The 17,625-nt window shown below is 32.4% G+C and overlaps 1 protein-coding gene across 1 annotated transcript in view; it reads right to left on the bottom strand.

Annotated features, from left to right (window-relative positions):
* Positions 1-1,509: 1,509 nt before the first annotated feature.
* Positions 1,510-17,625, bottom strand: part of LOC143225118 (inner nuclear membrane protein Man1-like) — a 40,398-nt gene continuing 24,282 nt past the window's right edge. Inside the window, exons 4-7 of the mRNA XM_076453933.1 lie at positions 9,165-9,252; positions 8,612-8,717; positions 6,678-6,756; positions 1,510-4,988 (exon numbers count right to left, since the gene is read on the bottom strand). Of these exons, the coding sequence (XP_076310048.1) occupies positions 4,837-4,988; positions 6,678-6,756; positions 8,612-8,717; positions 9,165-9,252 (425 nt within the window). The 3' untranslated portion in view covers positions 1,510-4,836. The remainder of the gene's footprint in view (positions 4,989-6,677; positions 6,757-8,611; positions 8,718-9,164; positions 9,253-17,625) is intronic.

Here is a 17,625-nt window from a genome sequence, read left to right on the forward strand (position 1 = left end):
AAAAACAATTTTTATTATCACTACACACACAAAGAAATGCAGCATGCTTGCTTGTACAGACAATAACAGTCTCATCTGCCATCTTCACCAGATCATCATTAGGCTTGTGACTTTGTTTCTCAAGATACTGTTTTAGAACAAAACATACAAATTCCAAGAGAAACTAAGAAATGAAGCTTCAAAGTAATTTTAACATGGTTTCTTTGTTCAGCCAGTGGCATTGCCTTGTGACTCGAGTTCTCTTATATCATCTACTAGCTGTAACATACACCATTCAGCCAAACAACAGCCATTACAGTTTGTGATCAATTCCACATACATGTGCTATGTTACTGTAGTATTCTTTTGGGCAGAATGGATATTTACTTCATAGAACAAAGCAGTTAAAATAAAGTAACTTCAATGATTCTCTGGACTACATGTTTAGAACTGCACAGAAACTAAAACAAAAAATCCTATATAACTAAACTGAAGTAGAAAATATACCTGCATATCAAAGTATTTTCAACTTAACATTGTTTCACTCAGAAATTATAATTTTTAGAACAGCAATTTCCATGATTAAAAAACTATTAGGATGAACTACTGCATAACTAATTTCATAATTACTAAGGTTTTTATAGCTGTTAAACGTTTTCTAACTTAAATTAGTAGGGTTATATTAATAAACACAGTTATCTTTGTAACTGACATTTTAATACTTTTAAATCATTCCTAGCTATCTGACCATATTATGTTTAGGAATTTCAAACTACTACAACTTTAAGTTATTATTTAAAGCATCAGAAAAGTTGAATATGTAATAACTATGGTGATTTACAAAAATATTATTTATTTCCTATCTTTTCAGTTAGTTAAGTCAATTCAAGTTTTGAAAATTTTTCAATGAATATTGTATGTGTTAATAATAATCATGTATAACCCTAAATGGCCAAGATGCTTTTTTAGACATGAAGGCCTTGTTCAAATAGTTTATTGTCTTGCATAATTTACACCTTTGTTTCATTTCACAGCTCTGTAGATTTTTAATTCACTGATAATGTTAAGACTGGTGAAAATGTCTCCTAGATACTTTGAATGTAAAGTGTACCACAGAAAAATATTGATTGGCTTATATTCAAAAAGTTGACCTTTCTTAGATTCCCAGTTTGTCCATGAAAGAAGAAATGCTCACCTTTTAAAAGCACTTGGGTTATTATGGGGTTTTCATCTTTTTATATCAAAATTTCTTGAACCTAACGTCTTTCTGACATCATGAATATTTGTTTGTGTTCGCATTTTGAAAGCCTAATCAGTGAATTATTTTAAACCATTTAAGATATTAATTGCATGCTGTCAATGATCACCCAATGATTTATTACTTTTGCATTGTCTAAAACGAACTATACTCCATTGTTTTTCTCATTCCTAGTCTCAATAAATATGAAAGAATATTAATAAAGCTGATGTTTTAATTTCTTAAGCAACCAAAGAATAGGGTTTGTTTTCTATATTAAATGCTCAAACAGATTGTTGCATAACAATTTATTTCACAATACAGAAGACAATACTTCCAAAACCAAGTAACACATGAGAAATGACACAAAATGTAGTCACAATTTAGTTAAATTTTTCTGAATAACGAAGTTAAAGTACAATATCAGTACCAACAATAAGTAATACTTAAAAACCTATTATCAATTGATTTTTGACTTTCTTTATTACTCACAGTAAGGAAGTTATTTCCTGTTTGGACACTTGTTTCAAGTTACTTCATCACGAATTCTAAAACTTCAAGGAAAGAAGAAGAGCAGTGTTTTACAATGTTCTGTAAAAATATGTTTTCTCAACCCATGTCAGTTAAGATATATTCTTATGTTCTGATTTATTAGATCTTTGCACTCAAAATACATTGTTTCTTCAATAATATTGTTTGCTGATAAAAGTTTCATACTAAAAATGTGTTATGGTTACACAAAAACACCAGTTAAGACAACAAAAACTTCTGTTTTATATTAATAAGCTCCAGTGAGTGACCTCACTTATGAAACAGTTTATTACGATTCAAATCATAAAAAACAGCAGATTTTGTAAGATGTCGTATATCACTGTGTTGTTATTCTGACGTGACTGATTAAAAGAATTACCAAAAGAAATGGAACAAGTTCTTTTTCTCTGAAGAAGCCAACTGTTCAAAAGTGCTCTAGTTGTAGGTCTTGTTTGAAAACATTTTTCTAGAACAGTAATTCATTTACCTTTCATTTTAAAAATAATTGCTCAATAATTGCATTACTCTATTTTTGATAAGATGAAGCAAAAACCAAGTAAAAAAATCATATATCAAGTTTTGTATTAACCTATCTTGTACATTCTTTCAGTTCTCTTTATATCTACATGTTTCAAATATTAACAATTTCAAGATAAGGAAGTTTACTGTTAGTGAATAATTTTCTTCCCTCACAGCAAATATACAGCTGAATAAAAACATCTTAAACTACAAAACAAATCAAGGGAATGTAAACAATGCACAAATGCATATAAAATAATATAACCACTAACATCATAAGTGAATGATGAGATTACTAAACAGTAACTGCTACAGAACACCATGAGAAAATGATTAGACTACTAACAGACAACTCAAGTGAACAAGACACAACTAAACAGTAATCACTACAGAACACCATGAGAGAATGATTAGACTACTAACAGACAACTCAAGTGAAGAATGACACAACTAAACAGTAATCACTACAGAACACCATGAGAGAATGATTAGACTACTAACAGACAACTCAAGTGAAGAATGACACAACTAAACAGTAATCACTACAGAACACCACGAGAGAATGATTAGACTACTAACAGACAACTCAAGTGAAGAATGACACAACTAAACAGTAATCACTACAGAACACCATGAGAGAATGATTAGACTTCTAACAGACAACTCAAGTGAACAAGACACAACTAAACAGTAATCACTACAGAACACCATGAGAGAATGATTGGACTACTAACAGACAACTCAAGTGAAGAATGACACAACTAAACAGTAATCACTACAGAACACCATGAGAGAATGATTAGACTACTAACAGACAACTCAAGTGAAAAAGACACAACTAAACAGTAATCACTACAGAACACCATGAGAGAATGATTAGACTACTAACAGACAACTAAAGTGAACAAGACACAACTAAACAGTAATCACTACAGAACACCATGAGAGAATGATTGGACTACTAACAGACAACTCAAGTGAAGAATGACACAACTAAACAGTAATCACTACAGAACACCATGAGAGAATGATTAGACTACTAACAGACAACTCAAGTGAAGAATGACACAACTAAACAGTAATCACTACAGAACACCATGAGAGAATGATTAGCCTACTAAGAGAGAACTCAAGTGAAGAATGACACAACTAAACAGTAATCACTACAGAACACCATGAGAGAATGATTAGACTACTAAAAGTAATCTTTACAGAACATGACTGAATGATTAGATTATTAAGCAATAGCCATTGATAAACAGTAATGATGAGACTACAACTCAGTAACCACTAAAGGAAACCACGAGTGAAACTACAAACCAATATAGAATATGACCAAAAATAATACAAATTGAAAATTTTTAAATGAGGAAGCAAGCTCAAAACTGGACAAGAAAAACGTAGCTCATGCCAGTAGCTTTAAGAAATACATGTTCTGTAGTTCACCACATGCAGAAAGAAAGTAACAATGCAACAGAAAGTTCAAGGGTCATGTGTTCTACACATAAAACCACTATTAATTCTTCAGAATTTGATGTACTCTCCTTTACTCAGTCTAAGAACTTGTTTTTCCTTCTTAAATTCTACAGGACATCCTGAAATCATGACAGTATTAACAAACTAATTAGACATAATTATTATCAATGTTTGTTACATCATTCCTTGGAATATGAAATAGCCTAACAATTTCATGAGTATTCTGAAATATGTGTTTAAAAATATTCTTGTAAAGAAATAAAAAAAAAAACAAGTAAGAAATGTCAGATATTGAAGTGAAAGACATTTCTTACTGTGAGATTGAGATGGTATGTGAAATGTTTCCTTCACTCTTAGATAAAATATATTTTATTAATAACATGCTTAGTGTTTAAGTTTTACTTTCTTTCTTTTTTACAAAAAAAAGGAATGGACAGAAATGAAAATGGAAAATGTACACATATCACATTACCAAAAACAATAAAACTGGTACTATTACATATTTATATAGGTCAATATACCTTTCTTTATATATGGTTGACTTGAATAACTGCCACTCTATGTGTAATATAGAATTTCTTTAATAAAAAATTGATTTTGAGTTATAGTCTCAATTTTATGTAGAAAGCTTTCAAAACATATCAGCAAACAAATGAAATTGAAACACTGATATACCTTTCCCACCAGAGCCACAAAGGTCGGCTTTAAAATCATACTGTATTTTAAAAACACTGTTCGACTCTGGCTGAAAGCAGAAAAACTAAAAGTATTATCCCTGAAAACCCCTCAGCATATGTAAATGAGAACCTAGAGATAGTAAATTATTCAACTTTAATATTTTTTTTCTCATAACGTTTCACACAATTTTTGTGATTTTTCACAAAGGAGCTCATGTATACACATTAAAAAGAAAGAAAGAAAAAAAGAAACTGCTTTTAAGTAAACCGAGCAGTTAAACAACATTAGAGTTTGTTGGTGTGGCAGACACCAGCATTGTAGTGGTAACTTGTTTTAAAATTATTATAAATGTTTCTTTCTTCATCAAAACATTGCACTCCCAAACTGGGTGAGTACCGACCCTTAAGTTGTTCAGTTCAGGTTATTTCAAGCACAGAGTTTTGGAATGGCACTGACAATGACAGCCGCATGTTGTTTGACGGTTTCAAAGGCATTGTACTGTAACGAGACGAGGGAAATCTTTCGTGGTAACGCTCAAGTCTTAGGTACTTAACTGTTACCAATTTACCTAGAAGAGAAGTACACAGTTGATCTTAAGTAATTAATCTTGAAATGACAACAAAATGAGATTACACTGTCAAGATGTACATACCATATTTCTTAAAAGTGTGGGAATTTCTTTTCTCTGTATTACTTTGTAATCAATAATAAACACCTTTAACCCAGGTTGTTCTTGGATGATTTGAAGTTAATCTTCACACTGAAATTAGTTCCTTATTAATTATACTGTTGGTTAGATCACATTCCACTAACCTTTAATACGTTATCTTTAGAATACAGTTCTTTTATAGTTGTTTTTAACTAACTACACCACCATTCATTTATGGAGCTGGGTGATTAACTCAATGTAATCAAATAATCTACGATTAAATCAGTTAATGCAACAAATGTAATCATTAATTGAAATCAGTGTTTCCTATTGTTCTAACGCTCCTGTAATCAAATATTACCACTTTGATTTTTGATTAATAAAATTTGTCCAGCTTGATCAATTAATGACATGATACATGAAAATAAACTATCTGAAATCCATATTCCTTATTGTTACTATTTTTTATTATTATAACTATTCAAATAATTGAAATATTGCTACTTAATTGTGTATTGTCAAGCAGAAACCTACACAATGGACTATCTACGCTCTGCTCACCACAGGTATCAAAACCAGATTTCTTAAAGTTTATTTTAGCCATTTCATTGTGAAAATAATTGATTAGTTGACTGTAATATATTGTAATGAACCCAATGAATATTCATATGCCAAATTCCACTAATTATCCAGCTCTATTAGCCAACAATCTTATAGAAATCTTCCCTGTTTCTCAGCTGTCTTCACATTACTACAATATTATCCAGTAAAAATATATCAACCTATGGGGTTTGAGTCCATGTTACTTCACCATATAGTATCCTGATTTAGGGATGTGATTAATGTTATGTATTGCTAATGAACTAATGTATCAAACCTTCATATCATAGAGGTGCAAAAGATATCTTTAACACATATCCAGTCACTAAACAGTTAGTTAGCCTGCTGTATAATATTGAATAATAAATTTCATAAAATATAACATCATTCATGCACCTAAATTAATATATGTTACTATATGGTTTGTTGACCCAAGCTATGCTGATGAACCTTGAACAGGGGAAACTATGTCCACAGCAGAGGGTATGGCCAATCAAAGAATACATTAGCTTTCAAGATATTTTTTTTTTTAAATTTCACCTTTGGTGAAGAAAAAAATAAGTCTTTATCCTGCACATACAATGATATTAATCTTTACTGTCTTATAGTTCTCTTTAAGCATCAAACTGCTCCAGCATTTTAACATTTTAACTTGTGTAAGCTGATGATAATTCTGGCTCTGAACCTAAACTACCTGACAATGATTTTCAGCACAACTCAAAAAAACATTTAAATGGTCAAGTAACTACACCAGCGCCATTAGTAATGCATATACGTATTTGTTTTATAGCTCTCTCTAAGTGACTGGAATACAAATGTTTAACAATTCAAGGTGATCTTTATTGTCCTCTACTCATCTCTGCATGTAAACATCACATGAATAATAAACAATGATGAATAATTTTTATTTCAATGCTCTTCCTTATTGAGAACTATACAGGCAAAAGGATAAAACTACTATTTCAGTAAAGCTGTGAAAATTGTACCTGCCAGTTCTTTAATACTTACCATCAAACCACCAACCATGAAGAGAGCTGTATGCTTCACGCACTGTTTGTAAAGTGTTACATTTTAGAAAAACACAACCCTGGAAAATAACCAAATACAAGTGTGTAATGGATATTCATAAGTCTAATAAACTATAGTGATGAGTGTTCTTCCATTATACACAGTAAAGTAACACATCAACTTTTAAAATGAGTTTTTTTTTAATATATTCTTTGTAAAACATACCATTTGCATTTTTCACTATTTTGACTTTTTGAACTATTATTTTAACTATAACGTTTATATTTGTATCTATGTTGTACAGTATTAAATATAATCATTGGTGTCTTCAACAAAATTCAATTAAAATAGGAATATATTTGCTACAGAATAAAAAAAAAGTTAGTTCTATTGTTACATGTAAGAGGTCAAAAGCCATGTCATAATGCAATTGTTGACTTACCTTAAAAATTTTATTCAACTATTATTTTATGAATGTATGTCAATAACTTTGGAATCAAACTGTACATTATAATTCCAGTTCTGTTAAGACCCTTTAGTTAATTTCTTAATTTAAAAGTAAATATTAAAACAGAAATCCCAAGTGTCAATTTTTGTGTGTCATGAGGTATGATGAATGCAGCATTGATATAAGATGTGTGATGTTCAACTACAAAGTATAGTTTCTTACAAATTAGTAACTCAAATTACTGATGTTGACAAGCTATAATATCAAATAATGACCTCCTGTCTTTTCTATTTGCTAAAATATCACTACTTGCACTGGACAAACACAGTAGCCCTGCCAACCTCTTTTCATTTTTGTAAAAACATGTTATGTACACTTACTTCTGTCTATGACAAGTGAATAACCAATCAAAAGCTCAGAATGTTCTCCTAGTGGCTTTCTTAGCATAACTGAATTATTCAGCATCTAACATGTTCTTTTAAAAGAAGTCTTGAGTCCAAAACTAAAGGTAAAACTTTATTCAGCAAGAATTTTATTTTTTTAGACCTAAATATAACACAGTTACTAAGCTTCATAAATTATGTTGGAACACTATAGTATTGATATAATAATTTATGTTTTATTATTTCAAAATGTATATATAAAACTTTAAAGAATTTATTTTTATTTCACATCCTTCATTTGTGAAGCCATAAGGCTCAGCAATCTATGGCAAGCAGCAAAGGAGTTTAAAGGTTGTAACCAAAATAGATAATTATTTTCTATAAATCTTTATTTGCTGTTCTATGTTTTAAGAAAAATCCCTCAATTTTAAGAAATTATTTTAAACAGTAATAATGTATATACATATATAATTACTGAAACATGACCATTTTATATTTTTTGATATGGTAACAAGACTGCACATGTGCTGCATAACTGCAACTCTTATAATGTTATGAAATTTAATCTATTTAGACTAAATATGTTTTTTGTGTTATAATTTGTATTCATTTCTTCATTCAAGAAAGACAAACATAATTTATATTTATTTCCTAATTTTTTATCAATATTATGAAATTGGCCAAATCAAACCAACACATACAGACATACAGTAGTGAAAATAACAGATAAAATATGAAATGTTTTCCTGAAAAACGTTTGATAATTATCTGAAGGTTATACAGATTTTACATATGAAATTTGAAAATATTCTGATGAGTAAAGGTATTTTTAATCTTAAAATAAAAAAATCTTAAATTACTTTGTATATTGGATAGGCAATATTCTGAAAGAAAAAGTTATGAGAAATCTATACTTAAAAAATATTAATATGTAATTTTAAAACCCAACAGCTTATTGCTTTGTAATGTCTACCAATAACCTGAAAATGTTTTTAAAGATATGTGTACATTATCAAAAATCACAGTATAATTACTTTTTTGATTACGATAGACTCGACCCAACCAACATGAAGAGATTAAATTCTATTAGAATTTGCACTTACCTCTTTTGATGATTTATCAACATACATATGTACAATTCCACTGTTGCCTTCACACTTTTCTAAAATAGCATCTTCTATTCGGACATGCCAGTCATCTCCATATTCTCTGCAAAATCAACAGAAAAGTTTCACTTCTCAAAGTAAAACACTCAGAGGAACAAACAAAAACTTCTGACACAATGTATTATTGTATAAGATAAGGGTTTTAATAAAATATTCCAGTATTTAATATAATTAACATAAAAAGCATTCCTGATGTTAAAAAAGTGTTACAAAAAACAGTAAAAACCAAAAAAGTAACTTCAGAAGGTGGTGATAACACATTAAATCAAAGTTTTCAGTGAGTTTCAGTAAGATAAATTTTCAAGCAAGAGAACACTCCTAATGAAATTTGGAACACATAGGTGCCACTTAACTGAAGCAATATTCCTACTTCATTTTATCATAAGCAGTAACAAGTTTCTGAAGACTGTTATATAATGAAATGTCTTTAAAAAAGATTACTTAGATATGTTCTTTCTACAAAGATATACACTACCACGTGTCTACTTACACCTCAGGATCAAACATGTTGCGGATTTTGAGGCAAGGAGTTGGAGCAAAAGGCAACATATTTGGACTTTTTTCACCATTTCCAAATGCTACAGAAGGTAAACAAAACAGCAGATTTACAAAGGAAGGATGAAGGAACAAAACTAGGGTGGTGTATAATGAAGTTCTAAAAGACATCAGTAAATTATATATTACAAATATGTAACACAATATCACTCACAATGTATTAATTTAATGTATTTCAGCATGAACCACTGTAAATCAAACCTTTAAAAAGTGATGTTTTTATTCAGTGTATAATTGAAAGTAAAGAAAATGAACAAAGTAACAGTAAGGATTTATCTTAAGTTTTATTAAAAATGTCAGAAAAAGTTCTAATGTTGCACAGATGTGAGAGTATTAACTAGGCACAGGTAGCAAATATTGTTTTCATTTAACACTTACAACTTAGCATAGATGTCAGACACAGTTTATAACTTAACACACATGCAAGGCTGTTAAATTTAGTACAGATACCAAACACTGTTTCAATTTCACATAGATGATCAGAAACTTGTAAATTGAAAATGATAGTCACATAGGTATAGATGTGGAACAGTATAATTTAGTATCAATATTAAACATTGTTCTACTTTAACATAGATTTTCATAAAGGTTCTAAGGTGGTATGATGTGAAACAGCTATGGCTCACAAAGATATCAGACACAGTTATATCCTTATACAGCTTCCAAACACTTCTGATTTAACCCATATGGACCAACATGCTTAAAACTTGGAAGAGACAATCAGTAGTTCTAACTTAAAATAGATGGCTAGTAGAAATAAAACATGTTGCAAACATACAACAAAGGCATCAGCATGTGGTACAATCATATGAAAGAATTAAGACACCCTATGAAAGCCTGTGTATTTTTGTAACATATTTGGATATATAGATATTGAATCTCTATTTTAACAATACTGAGAGATTATAGGAATGTAACTAAACAATTAAAACTTAAGAAATGAGTTTTCAAGATCTTCTGTAAATGCATATTCTAAGTGAGGAAAAAGTTAGGACACCCTACCCCCTAATAGCTAGTATTACCCCCTTTGGCTGAAATAACTGCAGTGAGATGTTCTTGTAGCCATCTACCAGTCTCTGACATTGGTCTGAAGAGAGTTTGCCCCACTCCTCAATGCAGAATTCTTTCAGCTGTGAGATGTTTGAGGAGTTTCTTGCTTGTACAGCCTGTCTCAAGTCACCCCATAGCATCTCAATGGGATTAAGATCTGGGCTTTGACTTAGCCATTCCAGGACTCTCCATTTCTTAGTTTTCAGCCAGTGCTTGATGGATTTACTGGTATGTTTTGGGTCATTGTCGTGTTGCAGGGTCCAGTTCCGCTTCAGCTTTAATTTTCTTACAGATGGTCTCACATGTTCCTCAAGCACCTTCTGATACACAGTAGAATTCCAGGTCCTGCTGCAACAAAGCAGCCCCAAACCATGACACTCCCACCTCCATGTTTCACAGTTGGTATGAGGTTCTTTTCCTGGAATGCTGTACTTGGTTTATGCCAAACATGTCCTCTTGTTCTGGTGTCCAAATAATTCAATTTTGGACTTATCTGTTCAAAGAACATTATTCCAGAAGTCCTGGTCTTTGTCTACATTCTCTCTGGCAAACTTCAGTCTGGCTTTGATGTGTCCCATAGAGAACAAAGGTTTCCTCCTTGCACACCTCCCATGCAAGTTAAACTTGTGCAGTCTCTTTCTGATTGTAGAAGCATGCACTTTCACATCAACAGTAGCCAGAGCTTGCTGTAGATCCTGTGATGACATGTTAGGGTTTTGGAGACCTCTTTTAGCATCTTGCAGTCTGCTCTCAGGGTGAACTTGCTTGGATGACCAGACCTGAGCATGTTAGCAGTTGTTTTGAAAGCCCTCCACTTGTTGACTATTTTCGGGACAGTGGAATGGCTGATTTCGAAATCTTGCGAGATCTTTTTATATCCCTTACCAGACTCATAAGCTGCTACAATTTTCTTTCTGAATGCCTCATACAGCTCATTTGCTCTCACCATGGTGCTCACTCTCACTTCAACAGTCAAGAACACACCCAACTAAATGTCTGAGGTTTAAATAGGGCAAGCCTCATTCAAAATGCTGAGTAACGATCTTCTAATCATGTGCACCTATTGTAATACACCTGTGTGAGGTGAGCCATTTTAAGTGGGAATAAATGTGGGGGTGTCCTAACTTTTTCCTCAGTTAGAATATGCATTTTTGTAGAATTACATTTACAGAAGATCTTAAAGCCTTTTCTTCAGTTTTAATTGTTTAGTTATATTCCTATAATATCTCAGTATTGTTAAAATTCAGATTAAATATCTATATATCCAAAAATGATACAAAAATACACATGCTTTTATAGGGTGTCCTCATTTTTTCACATGACTGTATATACTTGAGATAGTTTGTTACAGACAGTAAATATTTGAAACAGTTTTTCACAAGTGGTATATACTTGGAACAGTTTGTCAGATATGTTGTATCTTAGACATGAAAACTATTTTGATTTGGTACAAGTAAGCACACAGGGTTAGAAACACAGCACAAATATCAGAAAAGATTTTATCCTACAAAGATAGTGAGACTCACTTCTCACTTAGAACAAATAGTCAAACACAGTTCTAATGTAATAAAGGTGGTCAAATGTAGTTTTAATTAGGAACAAAATGGTCAGACATATTCTTACTTAATCCTTTTAGATAGCAGCTCACCCCAGATGTAAATAAAAAGGGAAAACATTTTTTAATATAATTTTTAACTTTTTTTTATGAATTTTGAGCAAAATATGAAAGAAAATGAAAAAGAAAAAGCATAATAAAGACTTATTTGTTACAAGTTCAAATTTTTTAGGGTATCAAAATCATGAAAACATTCTCCAATACACGGTGCTGCTCTACATTTTTTACACCAGGTAGTCACCATCTTTCTCTTCTTTTCTTGTTGCATACATACATATGTGACACTGTCTTATCCACTGTTTCTAGCTTCTGAGGATGGAATGTTTTCTAAAAAGTGCTGATAAAATGCTTCTTTTCCAACACGTCTATCAGGAACAGTAAGGCTATGTCTTCCTGGGAAAGATCTTGTCACCCTTCCATTCCTTTCCAATAATTGGTAAATTACATTATAAATAAACTGCCTCAACGATGGCTTCTTGTCAGTTTTTACTAGATACATGTTATAAGAATTCAAACTTGAGATACTAATTAGGTGAAAAAATAAGAGTTATTTGTACCACTTCACAGATTTATAAAGGAAATCAATTTGCCCAATTTGTGCCACTTTTATCAACTAGCCTCATGTTGACAGTATAATCTAAAACCATATCAGGTTTGGTTATTTAGTTTTGTAATCATCCTTTCCATTGTATTTTATTTCACCTTTATGTACTCCACTAAGCAAAATAACAGGATGTTTGTCTTTCTATTGAAGTGCTAAAATATTCCCTTGCTGTTCAGGCTCAACATCTTCCTTCTTCAGGAGTGTAAATTTAGGTATGTTCTTCCAATTTTTACAAAAAAACCAACTTTATTTTCAATGAGAAAGTTGCATGATTCCAGACTTGTATCATAATTGTCAGTGTATAATATATGACCTTTTCCAAGGTAGTTTTTCATCAACTGCTTGACAACTGATCTTTAAAACCCTAATCAGGGATCTTTGGGGACATCTCTGACACTTCCAGAATATTTAATCATATGTATTACAATTCCTATTTCACGATCACATAATACAAAGATATTTATTCCAAATTAATGGCACTTGCTTGAAAACAATGCAACCCTTGAAAAGAATCAAAGATTCGTAGATAACTACCTGTTTTGAAATGGACAAAAAGATAATTTAGCTTTATTCTTCAGCATTGAAAAAACTTCTTGAACTTTCCATAATTGATCATTTGCATTTGGTTCTTTGTTATTTGCAAAGTGCAAATATCTAAGAATCTCCCTCAATTGATCTTAATGTATTTTGGAAAAATTGGAGTTCCAATAATCAGCTAACACTTGCTTTTTTACATGTGGTATAAGCATCATCAGAGCAAAACAAGTGTATATTTCCTCAATAAGTGTAACTTCTAATTTCTTACTTTGTGAGGTAGAGGGAGCATTACTTTCACTTTCTTTGGAATTCAAGAATTTACAAAACTCATAATATTTGTTTGTTTCTCACACAACATGACTCATTATACTCTGATCAAATACAGTAGTACAAAATTCATACCTTTAGATTCACCCATGAGCTTAAATTTATCTGCGAGTCCAATGTTTCTACCATGAAAATAATAAACAAATGGATCAAAATCACGACACCTTACCCATTAGGAACCAATGGATTCTGATTCACTATATAAATCGCGTTCAGAGCTTGAAACAATTGAATTTGATGATGAAAAATCTGAAAAGTTTTCTTCTTCATTGGAATAATTATCATGTGCTAATTCTTCAATTTTGTCTTTTGATGAAAAACGTTTTCACTCCATTCTCTCAGCTTATGCACTCTTCCTTTTCAGCTCCTTGACTTACACTGAGAAAACGACTTTGAGTGGGTATGATCACTATAGTGTGAGGGGGTTGCTAACTAATATTTTTAGCCTGTATCATCAACTGATGATAGCTGTACTGAGTAAAAAAGCATAAAATCATCAATTGATGATAGCCACTGTTTAAAGGTTAAAAGATATAGTCAGATAAAGTCCTAACTTGATACAAATGGTTAAACAATTTTAATCTTCCACATCTAATCAGATACAATTCCAATATGGTAAAGACAATCAGACGCAGTTCTAAAATGGTCCTACACTGTTAAAAGTTGCAAATATTGACCAAACAATTTTAAATTAACACTTCATTAAAGAGCATTCTTACAAGAGATAGATTTTCAGAATATTTCTATCTTAGCACAAGTGTTTGATGCATTATAACTTAGCATTACTTGGTAAAGATGTCTACAACTTGTTTTAACTTGTATGTTTAGGTGCATTTCAAACATGTAATAGACTGTTGAACACATTTTTAACTTGGAGCAAGTAGTCAGGTATAGTTTTATCCATGTATAAAAAGGATTCTATCCTGCAAAGATGCTAAGACACAGTTCTACACTAGCAAAAATTGTCAGATAAAGCTGGAACTGGCACAATGTTTACCACTGTTCTTGCATAACAGGCAGTTCTAACTAAGCAAACATTTCAGGCACTGTTCTAATTCAAAACAGTCAAGTACAGTTGTAACTGAACAAAGACATCCTACTTAACACAGAAAGGAAACAAAATTTCAAAGTTGGTAGAGGATGTCACACACCTCTAACTGAGTGCAGATGGTTAGATGTATTAAGTTGGCACAGGTGATCAAACATGTTTAACTTGATAAAGATGTCTAAAATTTAACAAAGATGGTCAGACAATGTCAAACTTATCACACATTTAAACTTGGAACAGTAGATCAGACAGTCCTGATCTGGCAAAGATCAAGTTCTAAACAGATGTTGAAACAGAAGTACAATAAACAAAGACAAACATTTTTTAATTTAATATAAATGATCACATACAGCTGTAACTTGGTCAGGATTTTATTCTGCAAAGTGTTCAATCTCAGTTCTAAACAGGCATAGATGCTAGAAACTGTTATAACTTAGTATATACTGTCAGACAACCTTTAACTTATGACAAATGATAGACTTCTAGGTATATTTCTAGCTTGGCATAGATACTGCTTTAAATTGATACAAATTAACTTCTTCCAGTTTCTAGAAACAAGTTCCGATGATACAGATACAGTTCTATTTATGTAAAAACGGCTCATTTGGGTTGAGAAAATTTTTTACATAGAGGAGCGAACAACCTGACAATGACTGAAGAAGGTCGAAACGTTGTTCGCTTCTCTATGTAAAACTTTTCAACCCAAACGAGCCATTTTTATGTATAGATACAGTTCTAATTCAGCACAGATGATTAAACAACTATTCTAGTTTGGCACAAAGAGTTACTTATAATTTGGAATAAGTGGCAAACAATCTTTTAACTTACAAAGTCAGTCTGATACTGTTCTAACTCAGAACAAGTAGTGAGCACAATTTGAACACAATGTCTGGTAAGAAATAGTCGAAACTTCATACAGTCAGATGCTGCTCTGACTTGACACAAGCTGATCAGAAAGAACTGTAATCTAGCACATAATCAAATACAGTCAACACAGATGTCAGATACCATAAAATTTGGTCAGAAACAAATAAAAGTTTAAAAAGATAACTGTCATCTGTGTGAACTGTATCTGATCATGTGGTATATTACAGTTCTTTCTGATCGGCTTGTGTCAAGTCAGAGCAGCATCTGACTATATTTAGTTAACTATTTCTTACTAGACATTATGTTCAAACTGTGCTCACTACTTGTGCTAAGTCAATGGTTCGTAACCTTGTTGGAGGTACTGAACCCCGGAAGTTTCGTACTTGCATTCACTGAACCCTTTGTAGTTGGAAAAATAAAATATGATTTTTTCAAATTCAAAACATAAGTAGATATTTTATTAGTGCACAAAATGAACCATATCTTTTTCACAACAAAGTCTGTTCCTTTTCTTCGTTTTTATGTCCACCATTCTCAAAAGGATTGCTTGCAAAGATACTTTGTAACAAACAGTATGAGTATCTCAAGGGCTTTCTTAGCAATAAGAGGGTACACTACAATTTGGTGACACCAAAACGTTGAGAGTGTTGTTGTTCTAAAAAGTTGCTGTTGAAAATGGCTCTGATGAAGTTCAATGATTTCGTTGAGGTATTCATCATTGACATTTGCTGTAGCAACACTAAACGTGAACAGCTGTCTCACCTATGCTGGATGTGACTCTCTGGTGGGGAAGTATCTGTTGAGAGATTTTGAGAGCTCATCTAAGTGCATGGCAATTGCTTGCTTCAGTTCCCTGGGTACAGAAATGTCTCCGATTTCAGACACATCTTTGATATTACTTACCCAGTCGTCCAGCAGGGGAAAGTTTGCAAAGTTATTATTCTCTGTTCCATAACAGTAGCTTTTTTTGAAAAGCTTTCAGGTTTTCTTCTGCTTCAATGATGTTGACTCCACCGCTCTGCATCTGTTGATTGAGATGATTGAGAGCATTGAAGATATTGGCCATGTACGCCAAAATGAGAATGAACTCAGATTTTTCGAAGCATTCTGCATGGCAATGTTGGTGCTGTCGAAAAAACAGGGCTAATTTCATACGCATGACGAAAACATGATTCAGCACCTTTCTCTGGGATAACCACTGAACATTAGTGGTACAGAAGTACCTCAAATTCAGAGCCCATTTCATCACACAGCTCTTTGAAGATGCGGTGCTTCAGGACACTATTTCACACAAAGTTCACATATTCCACTACAATTTTTTAATACTTCTGCCAGTTTTGAAAGCAAGGTTTTTGTTGCTAATGCTTGCCTGTGCAGAACACAGTGCATTACAATGATGTGTGGTACATCAGATTTCACCAGCGCACCAAAACCAGAGTTTTGTCCCAGCATGACTGGAGCTTCATCCGAACAAATTGCAGAAACCATACGATTTTACGAGTGCTTCACCAATGGTGTGTGGTTTGCCCAGCTTTGCGATCAAGTACGCAACTTCGTACGATGCTGTGAGGATTGGTTTGTCGATGGGTACAAAGCTGAGAACAGGCAAAGTAGCCTTTTCATCGAATCTGGCTCTCTTTACCTTGAATTCAGCAAGCATTGTGTTGTTGTATTTCCCATCTCCATGCAGCTTTAGAGAGTGTTCTCTTAGTTTTGCCAGTGCTAGACTAGAATTGCTCAACTTGGCATTGCAAATCATGCATTGAGGAAGCTGACTCCCATCATGTTCTGTTATACACGTGAATCCATATTGTACATATTTGTCTGACCACTTTCTGTTTTTGCTCGACATAGTTAGTATGAAGGGATTAAAAGATTAGGAGAAAAATCACAAATGATGCACGATTACTACAGTCACAAGTCGACTGCTAAGTGCACAAAGTTCCATGCAGCACAGATATTAAGGCCAAGTGATGTGACGTGATCAGCTGCAGCCAACGATGGCCAAGTGGAACATGACGTCACGAATCATACGAGTGGGGTGAACATAACGTACACACGCACTATGTCTGACTCACACTTCGAATGAACACACGTTAAGAACCACTGTTCTAAATTAAGAACAGTATTTGACTGACTTTGTAAGTTAAAAGATTGTTTACCACTTACTCCAAATTATAAGTAACTATTTGGTGTCTATGCTAAATAAAAAACCCATACACCATCACTGACAAGTTTTGAGCTGTATCTAATCATCTGTGCCATGATCGGGTTGTTTCTATAATCTACTTTCAAACTGTTCCTGACTGTAGATTATACAAACAACCTGATCATGGCACAAATGATTA

The sequence above is a fragment of the Tachypleus tridentatus genome, chromosome 9 (assembly GCF_004210375.1).
Source record: "Tachypleus tridentatus isolate NWPU-2018 chromosome 9, ASM421037v1, whole genome shotgun sequence".
Classification (NCBI taxonomy): Eukaryota; Metazoa; Arthropoda; class Merostomata; order Xiphosura; family Limulidae; genus Tachypleus; species Tachypleus tridentatus.